Source organism: Hippopotamus amphibius, chromosome X (assembly GCF_030028045.1).
Source record: "Hippopotamus amphibius kiboko isolate mHipAmp2 chromosome X, mHipAmp2.hap2, whole genome shotgun sequence".
Classification (NCBI taxonomy): Eukaryota; Metazoa; Chordata; class Mammalia; order Artiodactyla; family Hippopotamidae; genus Hippopotamus; species Hippopotamus amphibius.
In genome coordinates, this window is record NC_080203.1 from 46,352,262 (window position 1) to 46,371,690 (window position 19,429).

At 48.1% G+C, this 19,429-nt stretch overlaps 2 protein-coding genes and 1 pseudogene across 3 annotated transcripts in view; 1 reads left to right on the forward strand and 2 right to left on the reverse strand.

The window, feature by feature from the left end:
* Nucleotides 1–19,429, forward strand: part of LOC130841426 (nuclear RNA export factor 3-like) — a 579,609-nt pseudogene that overhangs the window by 375,041 nt on the left and 185,139 nt on the right.
* GPRASP3 (G protein-coupled receptor associated sorting protein family member 3) overlaps nucleotides 1–19,429 on the reverse strand; it is an 81,312-nt gene that overhangs the window by 3,980 nt on the left and 57,903 nt on the right. Inside the window, exons 1-4 of one of the 2 annotated variants that reach the window (XM_057717387.1) lie at nucleotides 11,102–11,150; nucleotides 10,874–10,944; nucleotides 471–567; nucleotides 45–123 (exon numbers count right to left, since the gene is read on the reverse strand). The gene's annotated coding sequence lies outside the window, so the exon portion shown is untranslated. Of the gene's footprint in view, nucleotides 1–44; nucleotides 124–470; nucleotides 568–10,873; nucleotides 10,945–11,101; nucleotides 11,151–19,429 lie in introns of those variants that run through there. The other variant, XM_057717388.1, reaches the window with a different exon arrangement.
* GPRASP2 (G protein-coupled receptor associated sorting protein 2) lies at nucleotides 13,482–16,729 on the reverse strand. Its single transcript, XM_057717386.1, has one exon. It carries the CDS (start codon nucleotides 16,355–16,357, stop codon nucleotides 13,823–13,825), a length of 2,535 nt encoding a protein of 844 aa, XP_057573369.1. The 5' UTR covers nucleotides 16,358–16,729; the 3' UTR covers nucleotides 13,482–13,822.

Genomic DNA, 19,429 nt, shown 5'->3' on the forward strand with positions numbered 1-19,429 from the left:
TACCACTATACTCTATATGTCTATCTTATAGGCCTCACACCTACCTGCACTGATCTGGTGCAATTTTCTCCTCCTTTCTTGCTTCCAGTGTTGATAAGCCCTTTAGCCAACTCACAGGCAGACCTATGGACAAAAACATAGGAGGGACTGGAATTTTAAGTATCTGGTAGACAGACATGTACTCTGGCTTCTAAACTCAATACCTGCCTTTCCAAATCAAAGGCTTTGTTAATATAATGTTTCTGGCCTCCTTGGTCCTCCTCATGCCTTCCTTCCCCACTTTCTAGGTATTTATCAATTACCCTAGAGGCACAATCCTGGCTCACTCCAGCCCCATTTCCTACATATAACTGTGAGGGTACAGGTATGTGGGAACCTGGAAGACAATGGCTCCAAGATATGATCTGGTCTTACCTGTCAACAGCCAATTCCCATTCCCAATCAACAGGGGTGCTCACGCTCACACTCACCTTGGATCCAAATGAATAGTTTTCGTCTTCTTTCTTAATCAAATTCAAACTGAACAGCTACCTGCAGATTTCTACAGGACACTATAAAGGAACAAACCTATGGATAGAGAAAAAGATAGACAAAAGAAAACAGAAGAGACTGAGATGGCCCAAAACCCATGACAAGTGTTACAACATATGCTTCTGTATAGTCAAGGCCATGTTAAATGTCTCCCACCTGTCTGCCCTCCCGAATGATCCTCCATCCACTCCCCAAAGAACTGCAGCTTGTCTAATCACACTTCCTCCCAACTCTAAAGAGTCATTTCCCTAGCAGAGGCCATACCTCTTTCCTTGAACAAAAAGATGAGGTTCAAGAGTGGGTAGTGGCACACAGGCAACTATATTTAGAAGGCAGGCAGCAAAGATAATGGGAACTATTATTTCAAAGCCATCTTGCATGCCCCTGCCTTTTCCCCTTCCCCACACATACATAGTTCCTACCTCATTTACCACCTATGCCAGCCAGCCCACACAGCAGGTGTCCACAGGAGATGCTATCTATACCACTACAGAACAGTCCACTAGCTGGAAAAGAGTCACGCCCTACAGAAAGAGGGGGGCATTCATCAAAAAACCAACAGAGTATGTTGACAATGGTTGAAAAGTATCAGGTTAATGAACAGATTCCCAGAATTCAAGTCTTAAAACCTTCTTTCGAAGAATCAAGGAATAAGTAAATGAATGTCTCCCACGTCTCAGAACTCCACAAAATCTTCTGTGTGACTGCTTCTGCATTAAAATGAGAGGGGGCTGTGAAGCGAAGAAGGGGTTTGGGTTCCCAGAACCAGAAATTGAAGAAGCAGACTGACTTCACACGTTCTAAATTGACCCTTTAGAAAACATTCCTCTCTATTCTGAAGACCCATTCCCACATCTCAACAAGAAAGTGGGCAAGGACGTTGAGAAAACAGATCTCAAGTGAGAAAGGTGGATTAGTATATTATTTATTTATTTACATGGATCCTTCCTGTGAAAGCCTATTGACTCCTCAACGTGTCATTTGCTTGCATTTAATTGGGCGCAAGATATAAATATGGAAGGCAAAAAACCTGTTGTATTAAGAGGCACATAAACTTTTCATTTTGGTGTCATCATAATCTACCCGCTCAGTTCCCCTTTCACTGAAATCGCCAGACCTACCCCGCAGACAGGAGACTCTGGCATCAAAAGGCGCCTGTGGAAAGGGACAGCACCCAGCACGCGGGGCCCGAATCCAGAATCAGGCCCCTTTCCAGAATCAGGGCCAGGGGCGGCCCCCCCGACCCAGCTCGGACCGCCACCTCCCGTCCCGGCCCCGGCGGCCTCCCTGCGCCCCCACCCCGGCTCCCCTCCGCCATTTCGCCTGCGGCAGCCTCTCCCACAGCCCTCTCCCGGTACAGGCACCGTCGAGGGCGGGGCGCGGGCGCCCCGAAAGCCCGCCGGGGAGCGGCCGCGCCGTTCGCCTCCCCACGATCCGAGGGAGCCCCTGCGGCCAAGACCCAGCGCCCCAGGCCCGGTCCGCGCCGCTCGCCGCCTCCTCAGCGCCAGGGGTCCCGCGGCGCTGCGCACCTCGCCCGGGGACCCGCTGCGACCCGTTCGCCTCCCCCTCGTCGGGCTGCCAGGGTCCGCGGGGCACGCTGCGAGCCGGTCGTCGCCCCCGCGACACCCCCACTTGCCTTCGCGGCCGCAGGGTCCCTCCCGGTGGTCGGCCTCCCCCTCCTGTCGCAGCTCCTCACTCGGATTCCCACCGCTCGCCGCGCTGGCAGAATGGCAAGGAGGCGTCCCGCCCCCCGCGCCGCTGCGCCAAACCGGGCAGGGGCTGCGCAGGCTGCGGCACCAACCGCTCGCGGCGAGGGTGTCGGGAAGGGGGCGGAGGGATACTGCAAGGTTGGGTTCGACGCCCCCTCCCAGGCCCACCGTAGTTCCGACCCAGAGGGGGCGGGGCCGGGAGGAGCCCAGTCTGAGGGGCGGGGCCACGACAGCCCGCCTCGCCGGCCCTCCGCCGCCCCCTGTGGGGCGACTAGCCCCACACCTCTGGCACAGCAGCGTGTGGGGCCGGCGGGCAGTGGGGGCCGAGGTTGGGACGGTCGGGAGGGGCCGCGCTGGAGGGAGCAGCGGATGGATACAGACCGCCCAGCGGGCTGTGTGTGCGTGCGTGCGTGCGTCTGTGTGTGTGTGTGTGTACCCCCCAGACTGCTCGGTGTCCGCCCCCTCCCCTCCCGCATCGCGCCCGCCATCCTCCCTGGGCGCAGGTGGCAGAGGGGCTGTGACGGCGGCCCTCCCCGGGTCTGCTTTCCACCTTCTGGGGCCGCGGGCGGGAGGAAGGTGGGAGGGGACGCCCGTGGAGCCAGAGCCACTGTCCCTCCTCTAAGGGAAGGCAGCCCTGGGTAGACCTCTGGCCTGAGGAGACAAACCACTTGTCTGCGCCAGTGTCGTCATTCTTTCTGCCACACTGCCGTTTTCTCCGTCGCAGTGGTAGCACACTTTGCCATTTCGCTGTCCCCACAGCTGCCCAGGAAAGAGGGCCTTTCCCTGTCAGGACCCGCAGCGGCTCAGACAATCCTCCCGGTCTCTCACCCCACAGCCAGGTGTCAGGCACCAGGTAGGGCTGGTCCTGGCTCCTCTTCTAGGGTTCTGTCTGCCAGGTCTTCTCTTGCAGTTGCTTCCAAGTGCTCATCATCTTTAGCAGGGTGGGAATGTGGCAGGGATTAGAACCAACTGGGATTTCACACACTTGCCATACACACCAGTCTAGTTTATCTATTAGGGCTGTTAACATATAAATCATACTTATTTTCAATTCTCTGATAATTCCAAAATCTGCATTATATCTGAGCCTGGTTCTAATGCTTTGTGTCCTTAAACAATGCTTTTTCTTGCCTTCTAGTATGTCTTATAATCTTGTGTTGAAAGCTGGATATGATGTGTTGGGTAATAGCAGCTGAGGTAAATAGACCTTTAATGAGAAGCTTTATGTTAAGCGGGTTAGTGGTTGGGCAATGTGTAAAGTTTGCTGTAGTTGCAGGTGCCAGTCTTCAAATTCCTCTAGCGTCTTTATTTTTGCCTCTCCTCTTAACTTTGGGCTTCCCTAATTATGTCTTGCAGAGAGAGTCTGCATCTTGCAGCTCTTTCAGCTGCACTCCACTGTTACTATACTGGAGGCCTGTTAACATGTGGAAGAGAAGTGGTCTATAATCTTATGGTTAAATTCCAGTCTTTTGTGGGCCTGTGTCTCTAGACTGTGACCTTCTCAAGTGTTTCTTTAGCTTCTTTCTCCCCGCTATAGGAGAGTGGAAGGCTAGAGTGGGCTGGATAGGAGGAACACCTTTCCCTCAGCTGGGACAAGGCTCTGGCAAAGTCTTTTCCACTGAAGAGTAGGCCTTTGTTATGGAGAAGACTCAGGGGTGTATTTCTTGAGTGTACACTTCCCCTCCCACTGCCAGAGCCCTGAGGAGATCTATCTGGGATCTTCACTATGGGAACCTGCTGGAATTCCTGGAGGTAAAGCCTACTACACCTCTAAGACTGCAGGTCCCTAGAGGTTTCCCATTCTTATACTATTCCACCCTCAGCCTCCAGCAATTTGTCAAAATTCCCACTTAAGTGTTCTTATCTGTTTATGTCTCTAGCAGTTTCTGTATGTAAACAAGAGATAGGGACTTCCTAGGTGGCACAGTGGTTAAGAACCTGCCTCCTTGCAAGGAACAGGGGTTCAATCCCTGCTCCAGGAAGATTCCCACATGCAGTGGAACAACTAAGCCCGTGTCCCACAGCTATTGAGCCTGCGCTCTAGAGCCTGTGAGCCACAATTTTTGAGCCTGTGTGCTGCAACTTCTGAAGCCCATGTGCCTAGAGCTTCTGCTTCACAACAAGAGAAGCCACTGCAATGAGGAGCCCGTGCACCACAATGAAGGGTAGCCCCCACTCACCGCAACTAGAGAAAGCCCATGTGCAGTAACAAAGACCCAACGCAGCCAATAAATAAATAAATTAATTAATTAAAAAAAGAGAGAGAGGCTGTGTCTCTCTGGATTTATCTTTTCTCCAGAATTTGAGGTGGTCATATGCTCTGTGACCTCAGTTCTCTGATGGGTTTACGATGTCATTGATTCTCAGTTTGTTCAGCTTTTTTTTTTTTTGTTCTAAGTACAGGAGCAATGACTTCCAAGCTCTTTACATGTCAGAACTGAAACTGGAAGTGTGGCCTATGGATTTTAATAGGGTAACTAAAGACCAGTGAACACAGCTTTTGTCCACTTCTTTTCAGCTGAACTTCAGATCTGGGAATAAAGTTGCCCTTGAAAACCTAGCTGCTCCATAAATATTTGCTCTTTTCCCTCCCAGGTATAGAAAATTTACATGACTCCCTGAACCTGGCATCTCAGCCCCCAAATTCTTAACGTGGAGTGCAGATTAGAATTCAGACTGCCTAAATCAAAGTTCCTAGTGGTGAGGTCTGAGCAACTGTGACTTAACCCCGGGAGAAAAGTCATCTCTGTTACTACCACCACCACCACCATGAAAAGGAAGTGCACTATACTACTAGGTGCTTGCTTAGACTAGAGTTACCAGTTTCTGAGCCCTGGAAGTACTTTCTAAAAGGACGCTACATGGTAGAGTAGGGACTCTCTCTTCTGGGCTCTACTCTGGGACCTGGCCAGACTTCGGAGCCAGGCAGTCCAAAGTTTGAATAGAGATTTTACCACTAACTATTTGTGTCACTTTGGAAAATGCACTTAATGTTTTTATAACTCAGTTAAGTCATCCCTCAAAGGGGATTGGTAATAACTACTTCATAGGATTCTTGTATACACTAACTGAGAAACTATCTGATATTCTGAAATTCTGCAAGTATCAGGTCTTTCTAGTTCCTTTTAAAATTGTGATCTAGTCATAGTGCAGGGTGGGCTAGGGAAAGCAGTAAGAATAGATGAGATCTCCATGGTGGCTTTCAGAGATCATAATTGCTAAGACATTGCCACTGTGCTCTTTCTCCCTGTAACCTTGGTGCTTTGTATATTCTGTGTTGCTTAACGTAACCCTTTACTAAAAGAACATCACTTTTACATACGTATGCCTGCCTCCTCCTTATAGTGATGTACCACAGGGAAGCCGATCCAAATTCCAGAGGTGTGTCTACTTGGTCGAGGGATAACTCATCCCTTTGGTACTCTGGTTCAGGAATGGGTGGTGACGTAACTCTGCTCAATGAGACATGAAGAGAAGATTGCAGAAGGATTTCTGAGGAAAGTGTCCTCACTCATAAGACAAGGCCATCAGTAAAGATGTCTCCTTTTCTCCCTTGGAAAGTTGCTTGACTCCTTCCAGCCATCAAGTTTCCAGCCTTAGGATGGAAGCTGATATTGTGAATGACAGAAGAAAGAGATGGAAAAAAGCTGAGTCCTTAGCTGAATCAAACAATCATCAAGACTGCCCTGCCTCAGTACTTCTGATCTGTGGATAATAAATTTCCTTAAGTTAGTTTTAGTTGAATTTCTTGTTATATGGAACAATCCTAAATGTTATGTATGTTCAGGCACAAAACAACACTTCAATGAGTAATAGTTCCTGACTTTTGGCTGTCAGTAAACCCCACCTCTTAAAACCAGCGGCAGAACTCATGTTTCCACGTGAAAGGAAAACTGTAGATTCTGAACACCTTGCCTAATGATTGCTAGAAGTCTGACAACTGTGATTGGCTTCTGTTCTAGATTGAAAAGTAAAGCTTCAGGCGGAAAACTTAAACCTTACTCATCTAGGGGGTTCAGAGGTACATTAAATACATAAACTTATAGATAAGCCTAGTTTCAGTTCAGAAAGTCATTGTGAGAAAGAGCACCCATGTGAAATATCCATAGTGTAAAGATATCAAAGGTTATCTGCTTTCTATCCAGAGGACTGTACTGAGGTTGAGAAAGATAAATCCATAGTGTCAACAGTCAGAAAGTTTTGGTTAACTTTCCCCAGGTGCACGGTACTAAGCAACACAGGTATAAAAAGAGGTGGATATTTGGGATCTATCAAGAGCTGAGATTTTGCCAGGACAGTGCAGCCAGGCACTAGAGGATGAGGTAGGCAAGTAGTAAAAATGATAACCCATGATGGATCATTAAGTTGGGAAGGAAGGAAAAGCTGGAATATGCTGATTCACAGGTAGAAGGGGATAAGGGGCAGGGACTCTAGCAACACTCAGGTTCAAGTTTCTTTATGGTGAATAAAGTACTTTGCTACAAGCTGTAAGGAGGAGAAAATCTGATGATGAAGATTGTGATGCTGATGATGGAGCTTTTGATAATTAGCACTAGAGGGATATATTGGGTTGGTGAAAAAGTTTGTTTGGGGTTTTCTGTAAGATGTTAAGGAAAACCCTGAACGGACTTTTTTGCCAACCCAGTAGCTGTAGTGTAGTGGTAACATACTCCAGCTCCAGATTCAAACTACAAAGGTTTGAATCTCAGCTCCTCTGCTAATCAAATCAAGCTTTGCTAACTGAGCTTGCCAAGTTACCAGTCTGTGCCTCAGCTTCCTCATGTGTAGAAGAGAGACAATAACAGCATCTGCTCTATACGTTTGTTTTGAGGATTAAATAAGTTAATATATTTAGAACCCTTAGAAGAGTGTCTGGCATTTATAAAGCACTCATTAAATCTTAATATTAACAATAAGTATAGTCACCCTTCTGTATCCTGGGTTCCATATCCACAGATTCAACCAACGAGGAATCAAAAATATTTGAAACAAAGAACCCCAGAAAGTTCCAGAAATCAAAACTTTAATTTGCCACACACTGGCAACTATTTATATAGCATTGGCATTGTATTTACAACATTTATGTAGAATTTATATTGCATTAGGTATTGTAAGTAATCTAGAGATGATTTATATGGGGAGATGTGCACAGGTTATGTGCAAATAATATGCCATTTTATATAAGGGACTTGAGCATCTGTGGATTTTTGTATCTCTGGGTGGTCCTGGAACCAATCCCCCTTAGATACAGAGGGATGACTGTATGAAAAGTAGTAGGAGGCTCAGGCATTGAGATCAGACTGACTGGGGTTTGATTCACACTTCAAGAGTCCAAGTTTCTTCCTCTGTGCTACTTACCCCTCAACACTAGTTCTGTCTTATTCATAAAAAAGGCTCCAATGCATGATATAAAGAAACAAATGCTAAAATAGGGGTGAATAAAATACTGTGTAAGTACACAGGATAGAGGAATTACTTCCTACCAAGGGACAAAGAGTAAGGGTGAGAGTATCAGAAAGACTTCAAACAGGCCCTAGCATTTGAGCTGAGCCTAGAAGGATGACTATGTTTCCCATAGGCAGAGAAAAGGCATTAAGGCATTGACGATTGAGGGAACAGCCTGGGGAAATGCACAGAAGCAGTAAAGCACAGACTATAGTTGGGTTGGAAAATAGCAGAGTCCAATGTGGCTTGAGTGCAGGCAAAGTGGAGCAGGGCTTGGACTGCATGATGCACGAGTGAGTACCTCTTTAAATTGTGTCTTTATCTCATTCTAGTCCTGGCCCTGACTTGGAAGAATGTGCTGGTAATGGAGATGGAAAGGTAGAATTGTATGGGAGAGTACAGGGCCTTGAAACCCTCCATTGGGAACCTGGTAGTATTTTATAGACGAGATCCCACTGAAGGTTGCTTTTTTGAAATTGGGGGCAGAGTAGAGGGTCAGCTGTGCTGTAAGAAGATACCCTTCTTTCGTTCATGATTGGACAGATGACAAATCTACTCTAATTTTATCCCCAGGCAGCAACATTGTAGGTCAAGTGACATCTGAATGAGCCCTGTTATTTATTATATGAGGTAACCCATAATATTTATCCAGAAAGGGGGCAGAAACAAAAAGGCCATATGAGTGTTCAGGTATTTACTTCAACTACACTCCCAGGAAAAAATTGAGGGATGATCTTGGCCCTTACAAGTGCTACCCAAGGAGTGATCAGAACAGAGATAATCATCTCCATGCATGGACATGTGCGCACGCGCGCGCACACACACACACACACACACACCCCCCACTTACCCTGTCCTCCTGTCCTTTGGCTGAGATTGAAAAAATCCACAGGCGTGAGTTAGTTAAGTATCTGCCCTGGGATGCCTGCGGGACTTAGAGGTATCTCACCGAACCACAGTGTGAAGTTCCCCAAATATAAATGCAGTACCCCCAACAGGAAATATAGGCTGAGAGAGCTCTGATAAGAAAAAAATGTAGAGAACTTTAAAAATCATCTAAATTGTAGACACATGCCACAAAAATATATGCTGCTTTTTTCACCAATAATACATTGGTAGGCTTTGCCTCCTTTATTTTAACTTGCTTATGTATGATGCATAGGATCAAAGGTCGGTTTACAGATATTAATCTAGGGATGGCTGCTAAAAATAGGGATGTGTGACACTATTGTTCTGACATCAGTTCTTTGACAACAACTACTTGGAGTTAGCATCAGACTCCACAGGTTTAAGGGTGCAGTCCCCAATAACACTGCCCCCCCCACTTGAGATCAGATGCCAGTTACAAGTCTTGGGGGACCACCCATACTTCTGACTGACCAGTTATAAATTCAGGGGTTCCCATGACCCCCTCAGGTTTGATAACTTACTAGAACAACTCACAGAACTCACTAAAAGTGCTATATGTAGAATTACAGTTTTATTAGAAAGGATACATATAGGACAAGGTCTGGAAGGGTCTTAGAAATACAGATTCCATGCCCTCCTCCCATGGATTCAGGGCAACATCACCCTCCCTGGATATGTGTGCTTAACAACCAGGAGGAGTTTTCACCGGGGTTACATTACATAGGCACAATTGATTAAATCACTGGTTATATGACTGAACACCAACTCCAGCCCTCCTCCCCTCTCTGGAGTTTCTGCTGGCCTAAAGTGCCAACTCTAATCACGTGATTGGTTCTTCTAGTGACCACCCCACATCTTGACCAGCCCACATCCTCACATCCTGAAGCTAACTAAGGACCCACCACAGTCCACTCATTAGCATAACTAAGATACTCCCAGGGCTCAAAAAATTCCAAGGTTTTTTAGGCTCTGTGCCAGGAAATAGGGACAAAGGTTAGATATATTCTTTTTTATACCACATGATGTTTGAGGTGTTTTGTCAAACTTTGCAACAACACAGACACAAACAAGACAACAAAGCTTGAGGGCAAAGGCCACAACCTAAACATTGGTCCCAATACTTATATTACCAGAATTCTGGACAGTGGAGAAAAGAGGATAATAACAAAGGAGGCAGGGGGTAAGAGAAAAGGCAGTAGTCCTAAGGCCTCAATCTCTGTCATTTTACCCACATGCCCACTGCTCAATTCTAGCTTTTAAATGTAAACAGGAGGGCCTGAAGTAGTATTATTGCAGTTTCAACTCTATACTGAATATGAAAATAAGGATATGAGTGGGCTTAGGAAAATTCATTACTTCCTAGTGGCACTTTCTTAAACTGCCTTGGTATCCAGTGGATGCCAAAGTCGGGGAGGGTGGTGGGTAGGCGGAGTGGGGATATTCAGTTAGAAAGAGGACAAGGACTTACCAAGGGCTGCTACCTAGGATAAGACCAAAGAAACAAGCCCTAACAAGTGGGCACAGAGCAAAACACAAGGAAGAGAGTGAACTGTCTGCAGAGCGAACACATGTGAGACCAGCCATAAAGCAGCTTCCACAGGTGGTTCCCAGAAAAACCCTATTCTGAGGCCCAGCACAGTAGCTGGAGGAAGCCTCAATGCAGTAGTAGCTTTTGAGTTCCTAGATGGGAGGGAGCTGCTGCCTGGGGCTCAGGTCCAGGAAACATCTTGGGAGTTGAGAAGCTTGGCAATATCCCAAAGAGAAATTCTACATGAAGGGCCCAAAGCACCCAGATTCCCTCCTCCTGAGTCTGTTATCTCCCCTTCCCCAGAGCTGCCCAGGTTGGGGTTCATTCCTCTCTTGCAGCTCCAGGCAGCTGGAACCTTGGATCTCCCCACCACCACCAAAATTTTTGAGCCGGTCTCACCATCAGGAAATAAAGAGTAGAGAGTGAGTGCCAACTAGGTGGGAGGAAGGACGTATAGCTCACAGTTGCTAACCTGACACCTGCGTTTCCTGATCCAGGGCCACCGGTGTTCACAAAGTGTCACTTCACCCTTTCCTCTCTCTGGACTCCCCTGAAGCCAACTGCTTCCTCGTGTCCATTCTCCCACCCACACAGAGAAACAGAGCCGCGCAGCGCTGGGCAGGGAGACTGGGGTGGGGGTAGGGGCATTCAGAAGGCAGGAGGGAACGCGAGGGTCAGAGGCACTTCCTCCACCCGGATCTAGTCTCCACCACCACCTCCCACGGATGCCATTTCCCGGCCTCGAACCCACCTCCTCCAACAGCGGCCGCTGCTTCTCTCCACGTATGTCTCCCGCAGGATGACTTCCTGCCTCTTGAGCTCCTGGACAAAAACAGATCCCGGCTAAGACGCTCGCGATTGGCTGAGGGATTGTGTCCTCCGCCACCAAATGCCGTAATTCTGGGCGCCTGAGGGATTACTTTGCAGGCTGGTGCAGCATGGGAAGACACACACCCACCCACCCACCATCACATCCTACCTAGTCTGCTCTCACGGCCGTCTATCAAGCGTCAGGTGCAAGCCTTTCCTGTCCCTTCTCAGCGCGACACACCTCTACGCTGGTCCAAGTGAGAGCACGGTCACGTGACCCACTGTCAGCGCCCCGCCCCCCCCCCCCGCCACGTGACCCCGCACTCAGCATGTCTGCTGCAGCCCTGCACCGTGCATGGAAAGGTCTTCTGCCTCTGGGGTTGAACTGCTTCGCTAGAACAATCTAAAGCTCCCGATGAAGGTGAAGATAGAACGCTGAAAGGAAGGCTGGATTTGGAGCCAAATCTTCCAGCCCTAGGCCTGGGCCTTGCTCTGTAGGAGCCCAGGGCTGGTGAGGAACACAACAATTGGAGACCAATTGACTTTTAATATTCTGTATAAAACTCGGGTACGTATTAAAACACACACAGAATGTGTCCTGAGAAATATTGATAGCCAAAATTCCACCACCAGGACGATCTCTGTTAGCACTTGTGATTTGTGAATGGAGCAAAACTGCCACTTTGACCTACTTCCATAAACCTTGCAGCCTAGAATCGGGTGAGGGGCGGAATAAAAGCACTCTGCAGTGTCAGAAAAATTATACAAAAATTGGGAAAAGACAACATAGGTTACTGGATACTAGCTCATTGCGGTGCTGGGCTATACTTTCTGTTGACCAAGCAAGTTTTCAACCTTGAGAGGCTGATGTTAACTTGTAGGTATTTTGTCCAATAGATATGGAAATGATTTATGTCCAGTAGAACAGATAACATAAATGGTTTCAATTTATCGCTCTTTAGATATCAATCACTTTTGTACTCGATCCAGCAATGTTATATTAACATTTATTAATTTTCTGTCTGTATGAAATTTAATATATATTTTGTTTATATTATGATTATATTGTGTATATTGTATACACATCTGCTTCAACCATTCTCATAATCAGCAGTTAACTGTGTTGAAAAAAATCTTCCATATGTTCATTTCTAATTTATGAATCATAATTTTACCTTTTCAAAAATTAACAGCATCCTCAAACAGAAATAACATTTTCACCATAACTAAATAATAAAACATATATTTCTCATAAGTCTGTATTCCCTCTCCAAACCAACTCTACCCCTGACTTCTGCAATTCTTTGTCTGAAGGTATGATATAATGTTCTTCTTACTGTGGAAAATACACATAACATAAAACTTACCATTTTAACCATTTTAAAGGTGTACAATTCAGTGGCATTAAGTACATTCACAATGTTGTGCAGTCATTACCACTATCTACTTCTGGAACTTTGCTGTCACTCCAAAAGGAAGTGTGATGATCTTTTGAATGCAACAGTCATACAAAAAGGCTGCCATCTTTGTACAATCAAGAGACTAATATAACCTTAGCAACCTTGGTGATTTTACTTTTCTTTAAAACATTTCAAAAGCTAGTCTTTCTCAAGTCTCATTCCTTTTCAACTTTTCTAAATGTTTCTCTCTAAAAAATTCTTTTTAACACTTACAGTTTATTCGTTTACATAATTGTATCCTTTCCAACACGTCCACCTATAACTTAGGGCACTAGATGTAAGCATATTAAAAGAACAAAAACCCTTGTCTTATTAATTTTTGTATCTCCCCAATGACTGTCTGTGAAAACTTTTTTAGCATAGTGTATTTTCTTCCAGACTATGGAATGTATGAAGTTTCTTAGAAAGTCATATTGAAATTGCACAGAAATTGTGTCTGTTTACACACAGGTTTTTAAAATGGGATCTAATTTTCCATAGATGATGTTACAGTCTTCTCTATTTCACCAGATATAAAAGTATCAGTGTCATTTCATGCCAATAAATAGATCATTTTTAATCGCTGCATGGTATCTCCTTAACACTTTCCTTGGATTAGGATCGCAAAGGAAATCTTATTCATGACTCCACTTAATTGGTGTGCTGTTCTACTCTTTCACTCTTCAGGTGGCACTGAGCAACACCCGCACTTTGAGTTGCAAAATGTGCAGATTTGGCCAACTTAGTTCTCCCAAGTGGCCTCATTCCAACTGCATCCCTCACTAAACCTATTCCAGGCAGACAGGTTATATCCATGTTACTGGAACAGATTTTCCAATTACACACTTTTCTTCACACCACCACTGCTCACTTCCAAGAATGACCTAATGGGTTCTCTTATCTTACTTTTCAGTGACCAATTTAAGTGAGTCCCTCTTCTCTGAAGCATTCCTCAAGTACCACAGCCCACAGTAATCTCTTCCTTCTTGAGCTCCAGGAATGGGACTTTCCAATGAGGGTATGTATATCATACTAGTAGTTGTCTATGTTTGGTTTAAGTGTGCACAATGTATCTACACCTGGATTTTAAGCTGAAGAAGGGTCACTTCCGCCACTTTTCACACAGAACTTTATTGAAAACACAGACTCAAATAGAGAACCATATGTTTAAACAACAAATAGCAGGATAGCTTACACAGGCGGCTCAGTTCATTGGAAGCTCAATACTGAAAAATACAGCAATGGACAGCAAGACAAATATCAACAAATTTTTTTTTCAGCACTAATAGTCATTTGGCATCCACAAAATGATCCAGCTCAAACCAAGAATTGGACAAAGTTAACATCAGCATTAAAATATAAGTTACAACATAAACCCAGACTGAAAACCAAAGCACTACTCACGGTTCTTTGGGAACATAAGGCTGATCAGAGGCAGGTGGTTAATCGTATTAGCTTTGCTGTCCCACCTCACGATCATTCTGATTGTCTATTTGGACTTGCAGTTCCTCAGCTAACTTCTCAAATTCATGGAATGCAGAAATAAGCGGCTCAAGACTGAAATCATCATCGATTAAGGACAATGTTCCATTTTTTATAATATTACTGATATTCTGAAACATTTTAATAACAATTTGAATGTTATCATTTGTCTCTTCTATGTTAAAGAGACCCACAAATATCGATAGAGCCTTGGCACTGAATAGTTTTTTTGCCACCATAGGATTTTCAGACAAATTCAATAGCATTTTCAGAACATGAAACTTTGTTCTTGCATTGCCTGTGGTTAATAAGGAGAGAAACCCAGACATATAATTGGCAACCAGTGTGTGATAGTCAGTAGTTGTGGTGAGGTGTCTAAGCATCCTTAGTCCAAGCAGCTGCTCAGGGGAACCCACGCTATGTGCAAGGGTTTCCTCACACACTTGACATATGAATGTCTCAATCATGTTTAGATTTGGGTAAGGTGGAGCCATATGAATCATATTTTCCAAAAAACTTGTCCTAACTCGGGAGGAGGGATAATTGAGCAAGGTTTCAATGAGTGAGACAACACCTGAATCGCGAATGAAATCACGAGTAAATTGAGAAGCAGTCCTCATACCCATTGCAATCTTAGATATTTCATGAATAAAAGGATCTCGAATTTTGTCCATTAATAGAAGCAGTTCCTCAAACTCTTCAGGACCAATTTTAAGCTCACATTGTATGCAGCTGCAGGACCAACTCTCAGGCTCTGCACTCTCCCTGGTCCTAAGATGCTCTCGAATTTCCCTGACTGACCTGTAGGATGGATCATATTGAAATGGGAACTCAGGGTCAGGCTGATCAGGCTGAAGCAAAGATTCCTGCTCTTCCCCTTCTGGGGTAACTTCCACATTCTTGGGCTTTCCCGCAAACATTTCGGAGTATACAGATGCTGCTTCTTCAGGAATTCTAAAGGAGCTTGGGGATGGAAAGCCAATCCCATGACAAGGACCAGGTTTGAATTCAACAGTGACCTCTTCCCAGGTTTGGGGCCTGGATGATACATTAACTTCCTCCTCAACTGGATCTCTGAACCTGGGACTAGCCTTGTACACAGGACGGGGATTTAAGTCAAAGCAGGCCTCATCCCTGTCCCAGAACCAGGACCCAAATATGGCCTCTTCTTCAGACTCTGGCCTGGCCTCTTCTCTGGCCACAGCCCCCAAATTGGACTTTTCCTCCGTCCAGAACAAGGATCCACCAATGGCCCCCTCCTCAGCCCCTGGCTCAGATTCACAGATGGCTGAAGCCCCAGCCTCCATACTGGTCTCTTTCTCTGCCCAGAACCAGGACCCAATAATGACTTCCTCCTCAAACCTGGGCTCTTGTTTGACCCTGTCAGTGTTATTAACATCTTTCTGGGCCCTGGGCTTCAAGATAGTATTAGGCTCTTCCTTGTCTCTGGGCCTGAATCTACTATTGGCGTCTTCTCCAGGCAAAAACCAAGACTCCTTATAGTACTCATCTTCAGATTCAGATTCAAAAAAGTCCTCTCTCTTTGTCCTGAGCTTGGACCTCATATTTGCCTCATCCCTGACTCTGGGCCTGAACAAGTTATTGGTATTTTCTCCAGCCCACAAGCAGAATGGGTTGCCAGACTCCTCCTCAGACCCAGACCAGGAATCAATATAAGGATCTTGCTTGGATCTAGGCCTGGATCTGGGATTAGGCTGATGTTTGGCCCTGTGCCTGGACCTGGTATTGGCCTCTTCCCTAGGCCATGATCTGATACTGGCCTCTTCTCCAGCCCAGAAAGAAGACATTGTAGAGGTCTCATCTGCTGACCAGAATCCAGACTCATTAGAGGCCTCCTCTCTGGCCCTGGGTCTGGGATAGCACCAAGACCCCATATTAGTTTCCTCCCCTGATCCAAACCAGGGTTGGATTCCTGTCTGAACCTGGGAGCCAGGAAAGGTCTCAGTGTCCACACTGACCAGTTCCCTATCCACAGATAGGGCCATAGATTTAGCAGCTGACCCAGACTCAGTATTGACCAGTGGCCAGGTTACTGCATTAGTCTGGGACATGCCCTCTGCTTGAGACATTGCCTCAGCCCCAAACTCAGTCTGGGCCCAAGCATGGGCTTCATCCTTGGGCCTTGCCCCAGGGATTGCCTTGGCTTCAGTCTTAGGACGTGCCCCGCCTACTGCCCTGGCCTCAGTTTTGGGTCTTGCCCCTGCCATTACCTGGGATTCAGTTTTGGGCCTTGCCCCAGTGATTGTCTGGGACTCAGTTTTGGGTCTCGCTCCAGCCATTGCCTGAGACTCGGTTTTAGGCCTTGTTCCAGCCATAGCCTTGGACTCAGTTTTGGGTCTTGCCCCAGGCATGGCCTGGGTCCTAACCTTGGGTCTGACCACCATTGGGACTTCATTCTCTCTCTCAGCCCCACCCCCAACCTCTTCTCCAGGCTTCTTTTCAGGCTTGGCCTGGGCACCAGGCTCAATTTCAGCCCCAGTCATAGTACACGTTACAGAGGAGACCCAGTTAAATACCCCTATCTCAGTCTCAGCCTCTACCACAGATCTGTCACAATTTTGTATCTTCACACTCTAATCTTTCGATGATTCAGGCGATATAGTTGGAAACAAAAGTTAAGAGTCAATCACCAGTCCAGTAGTCAATCAGTCTCCTTTCCAGTCCCAGCCTCAGCCAATATTACAGACAGAGTGTAGAAGAAGCACAATCAAGCTGGGAGAGGGTGGATGGATGGTTCTTGGGTGGGTGCAGACCTGTTGAGGGTGGTGGTCAGCAGCAATTCCAACACCACCAGAGCTGCCACTGGAAGTCAATCTAGGAATTGAGAACATGGAGCTTTGAGTCTATTCCAACTGTGTCACTCCATGCAGACTCACACAGAGAGACTGGACATTGACTGCTTGGTGGGACAGTTAAGCTATTAGAAAGTCTCTCTGTTATCTCATTTCACCCACACCCTTTACCCCCAGAACTGCCACACGGCTTTGCGAGCTACGACACAGGTGCGAAAATGGTGGGAAAGTGTCTTGGCAATGGGAGAGCCTGAGGAGCCCTCAGATCAGACCCTAATCACTCTTGGACCTGTGTTGGTCTCCTCTACCCTACCCAAAAGTTGTACCCACTCTCATACCTGCACTGATATGGTGCAATTTTCCTCTCCTTGCCTTGTTCCAGTGGTATTAAGCCTTAATCAAAAAGCAGGCTGTCCTATGGATAAGTAAACATACAGAAGAAATGGAGTCTCAGTGCTTGGTTGACAGGAAGACAGCCTGACCCTGATGTAAATATCTCTCTCTGTTTAAGTGTCTAATTTGTCTAATGTTTCCTGTCCCTTGGTCCCTGCTCACAGGTTTTCTCCTCCCATTCAAAGCCCAATCCACACCTACCCCAATAGTCCTAATACTCCTGCAGAGAATGGGGAAGGGATTTCTGCTGCAGCGTGCAAATCTGAAAGAGATTAGGACAAGTGAATCAAAGACACCCAACTGGACGAAAGACACATGTCAATCTTCCTCTGTAGCTGTCCCCTGCATCGCCACTCTTTGGACAAACCTCCAGAGATTTGAACCAGTCTCTTCCTTCTTTCCTTCCTTGCAGGAGTAACCAGCCTTAAAGCAGGCCTATGGACAAAAGATGAAAAAGTAAGACAGTCAAAAGATCATGGTAGCAACTAAGTGCCTGGTAGACAGACCAAAACCAAGAGTGGGAATCCATATATTGTCTTTCAATAATTAGAGTCATCTTAGCAGAATATCCTCATTTAGGCTCCCTATTTCAGCATTCCAGATAACAAACATCTTTTGACGTCATATTTTTCACATTGCTCTCTCCCTTCTCCAATTCTGAGGATTCACCACTAGGTGCACCATATCCTTTGCCTTGCGCAGCAAAAATTGGGGGAAGGGCACCCGCATATTCTAGAAAACAGGTTGTGCAGTGGTACTTACGACTTCTGTCACACCCTCACCTCCCAGTCCATCTTTTCCACCCCCAACTGTGGATGGAGGTGAAGGAGGAAGGCAAGGGAAGTGTGCAGAAACCCAGTAGAGAGAAGAATTTTAGAAGGTATTCCTGGATGCCTGACCTGCTCTGGTCGCAGTCACCCCACCCCGATTCGGGTGTCCAGTCAATGGCTGCTGCCCACCCCTACCCCCCAACCCCCACACAATTTCAGAAATACAGTCGTTTTCCCGTCCCTCCTTTTTCTCAAGCCTCTCCTCTACAGTTGCACCCCATGGCCTGAAATCGCCAGACCAACCCCGCAGACAGGAGACTCTGGCATCAAAAGGCGCCTGTGGAAAGGGACAGCACCCAGCACGCGGGGCCCGAATCCAGAATCAGGCCCCTTTCCAGAATCAGGGCCAGGGGCGGCCCCCCCGACCCAGCTCGGACCGCCACCTCCCGTCCCGGCCCCGGCGGCCTCCCTGCGCCCCCACCCCGGCTCCCCTCCGCCATTTCGCCTGCGGCAGCCTCTCCCACAGCCCTCTCCCGGTACAGGCACCGTCGAGGGCGGGGCGCGGGCGCCCCGAAAGCCCGCCGGGGAGCGGCCGCGCCGTTCGCCTCCCCACGATCCGAGGGAGCCCCTGCGGCCAAGACCCAGCGCCCCGGGCCCGGTCCGCGCCGCTCGCCGCCTCCTCAGCGCCAGGGGTCCCGCGGCGCTGCGCACCTCGCCCGGGGACCCGCTGCGACCCGTTCGCCTCCCCCTCGTCGGGCTGCCAGGGTCCGCGGGGCACGCTGCGAGCCGGTCGTCGCCCCCGCGACACCCCCACTTGCCTTCGCGGCCGCAGGGTCCCTCCCGGTGGTCGGCCTCCCCCTCCTGTCGCAGCTCCTCACTCGGATTCCCACCGCTCGCCGCGCGGGCAGAATGGCAAGGAGGCGTCCCGCCCCCCGCGCCGCTGCGCCAAACCGGGCAGGGGCTGCGCAGGCTGCGGCACCAACCGCTCGCGGCGAGGGTGTCGGGAAGGGGGCGGAGGGATACTGCAAGGTTGGGTTCGACGCCCCCTCCCAGGCCCACCGTAGTTCCGACCCAGAGGGGGCGGGGCCGGGAGGAGCCCAGCCTGAGGGGCGGGGCCACGACAGCCCGCCTCGCCGGCCCTCCGCCGCCCCCTGTGGGGCGACCAGCCCCACACCTCTGGCACAGCAGCGTGTGGGGCCGGCGGGCAGTGGGGGCCGAGGTTGGGACGGTCGGGAGGGGCCGCGCTGGAGGGAGCAGCGGATGGATACAGACCGCCCAGCGGGATGTGTGTGTGTGCGTCTGTGTGTGTGCGTGCGTGTCTGTGTGTGTGTGTGTACCCCCCAGACTGCTCGGTGTCCGCCCCCTCCCCTCCCGCATCGCGCCCGCCATCCTCCCTGGGCGCAGGTGGCAGAGGGGCTGTGACGGCGGCCCTCCCCCGGTCTGCTTTCCACCTTCTGGGGCCGCGGGCGGGAGGAAGGTGGGAGGGGACGCCCGTGGAGCCAGAGCCACTGTCCCTCCTCTAAGGGAAGGCAGCCCTGGGTAGACCTCTGGCCTGAGGAGACAAACCACTTGTCTGCGCCAGTGTCGTCATTCTTTCTGC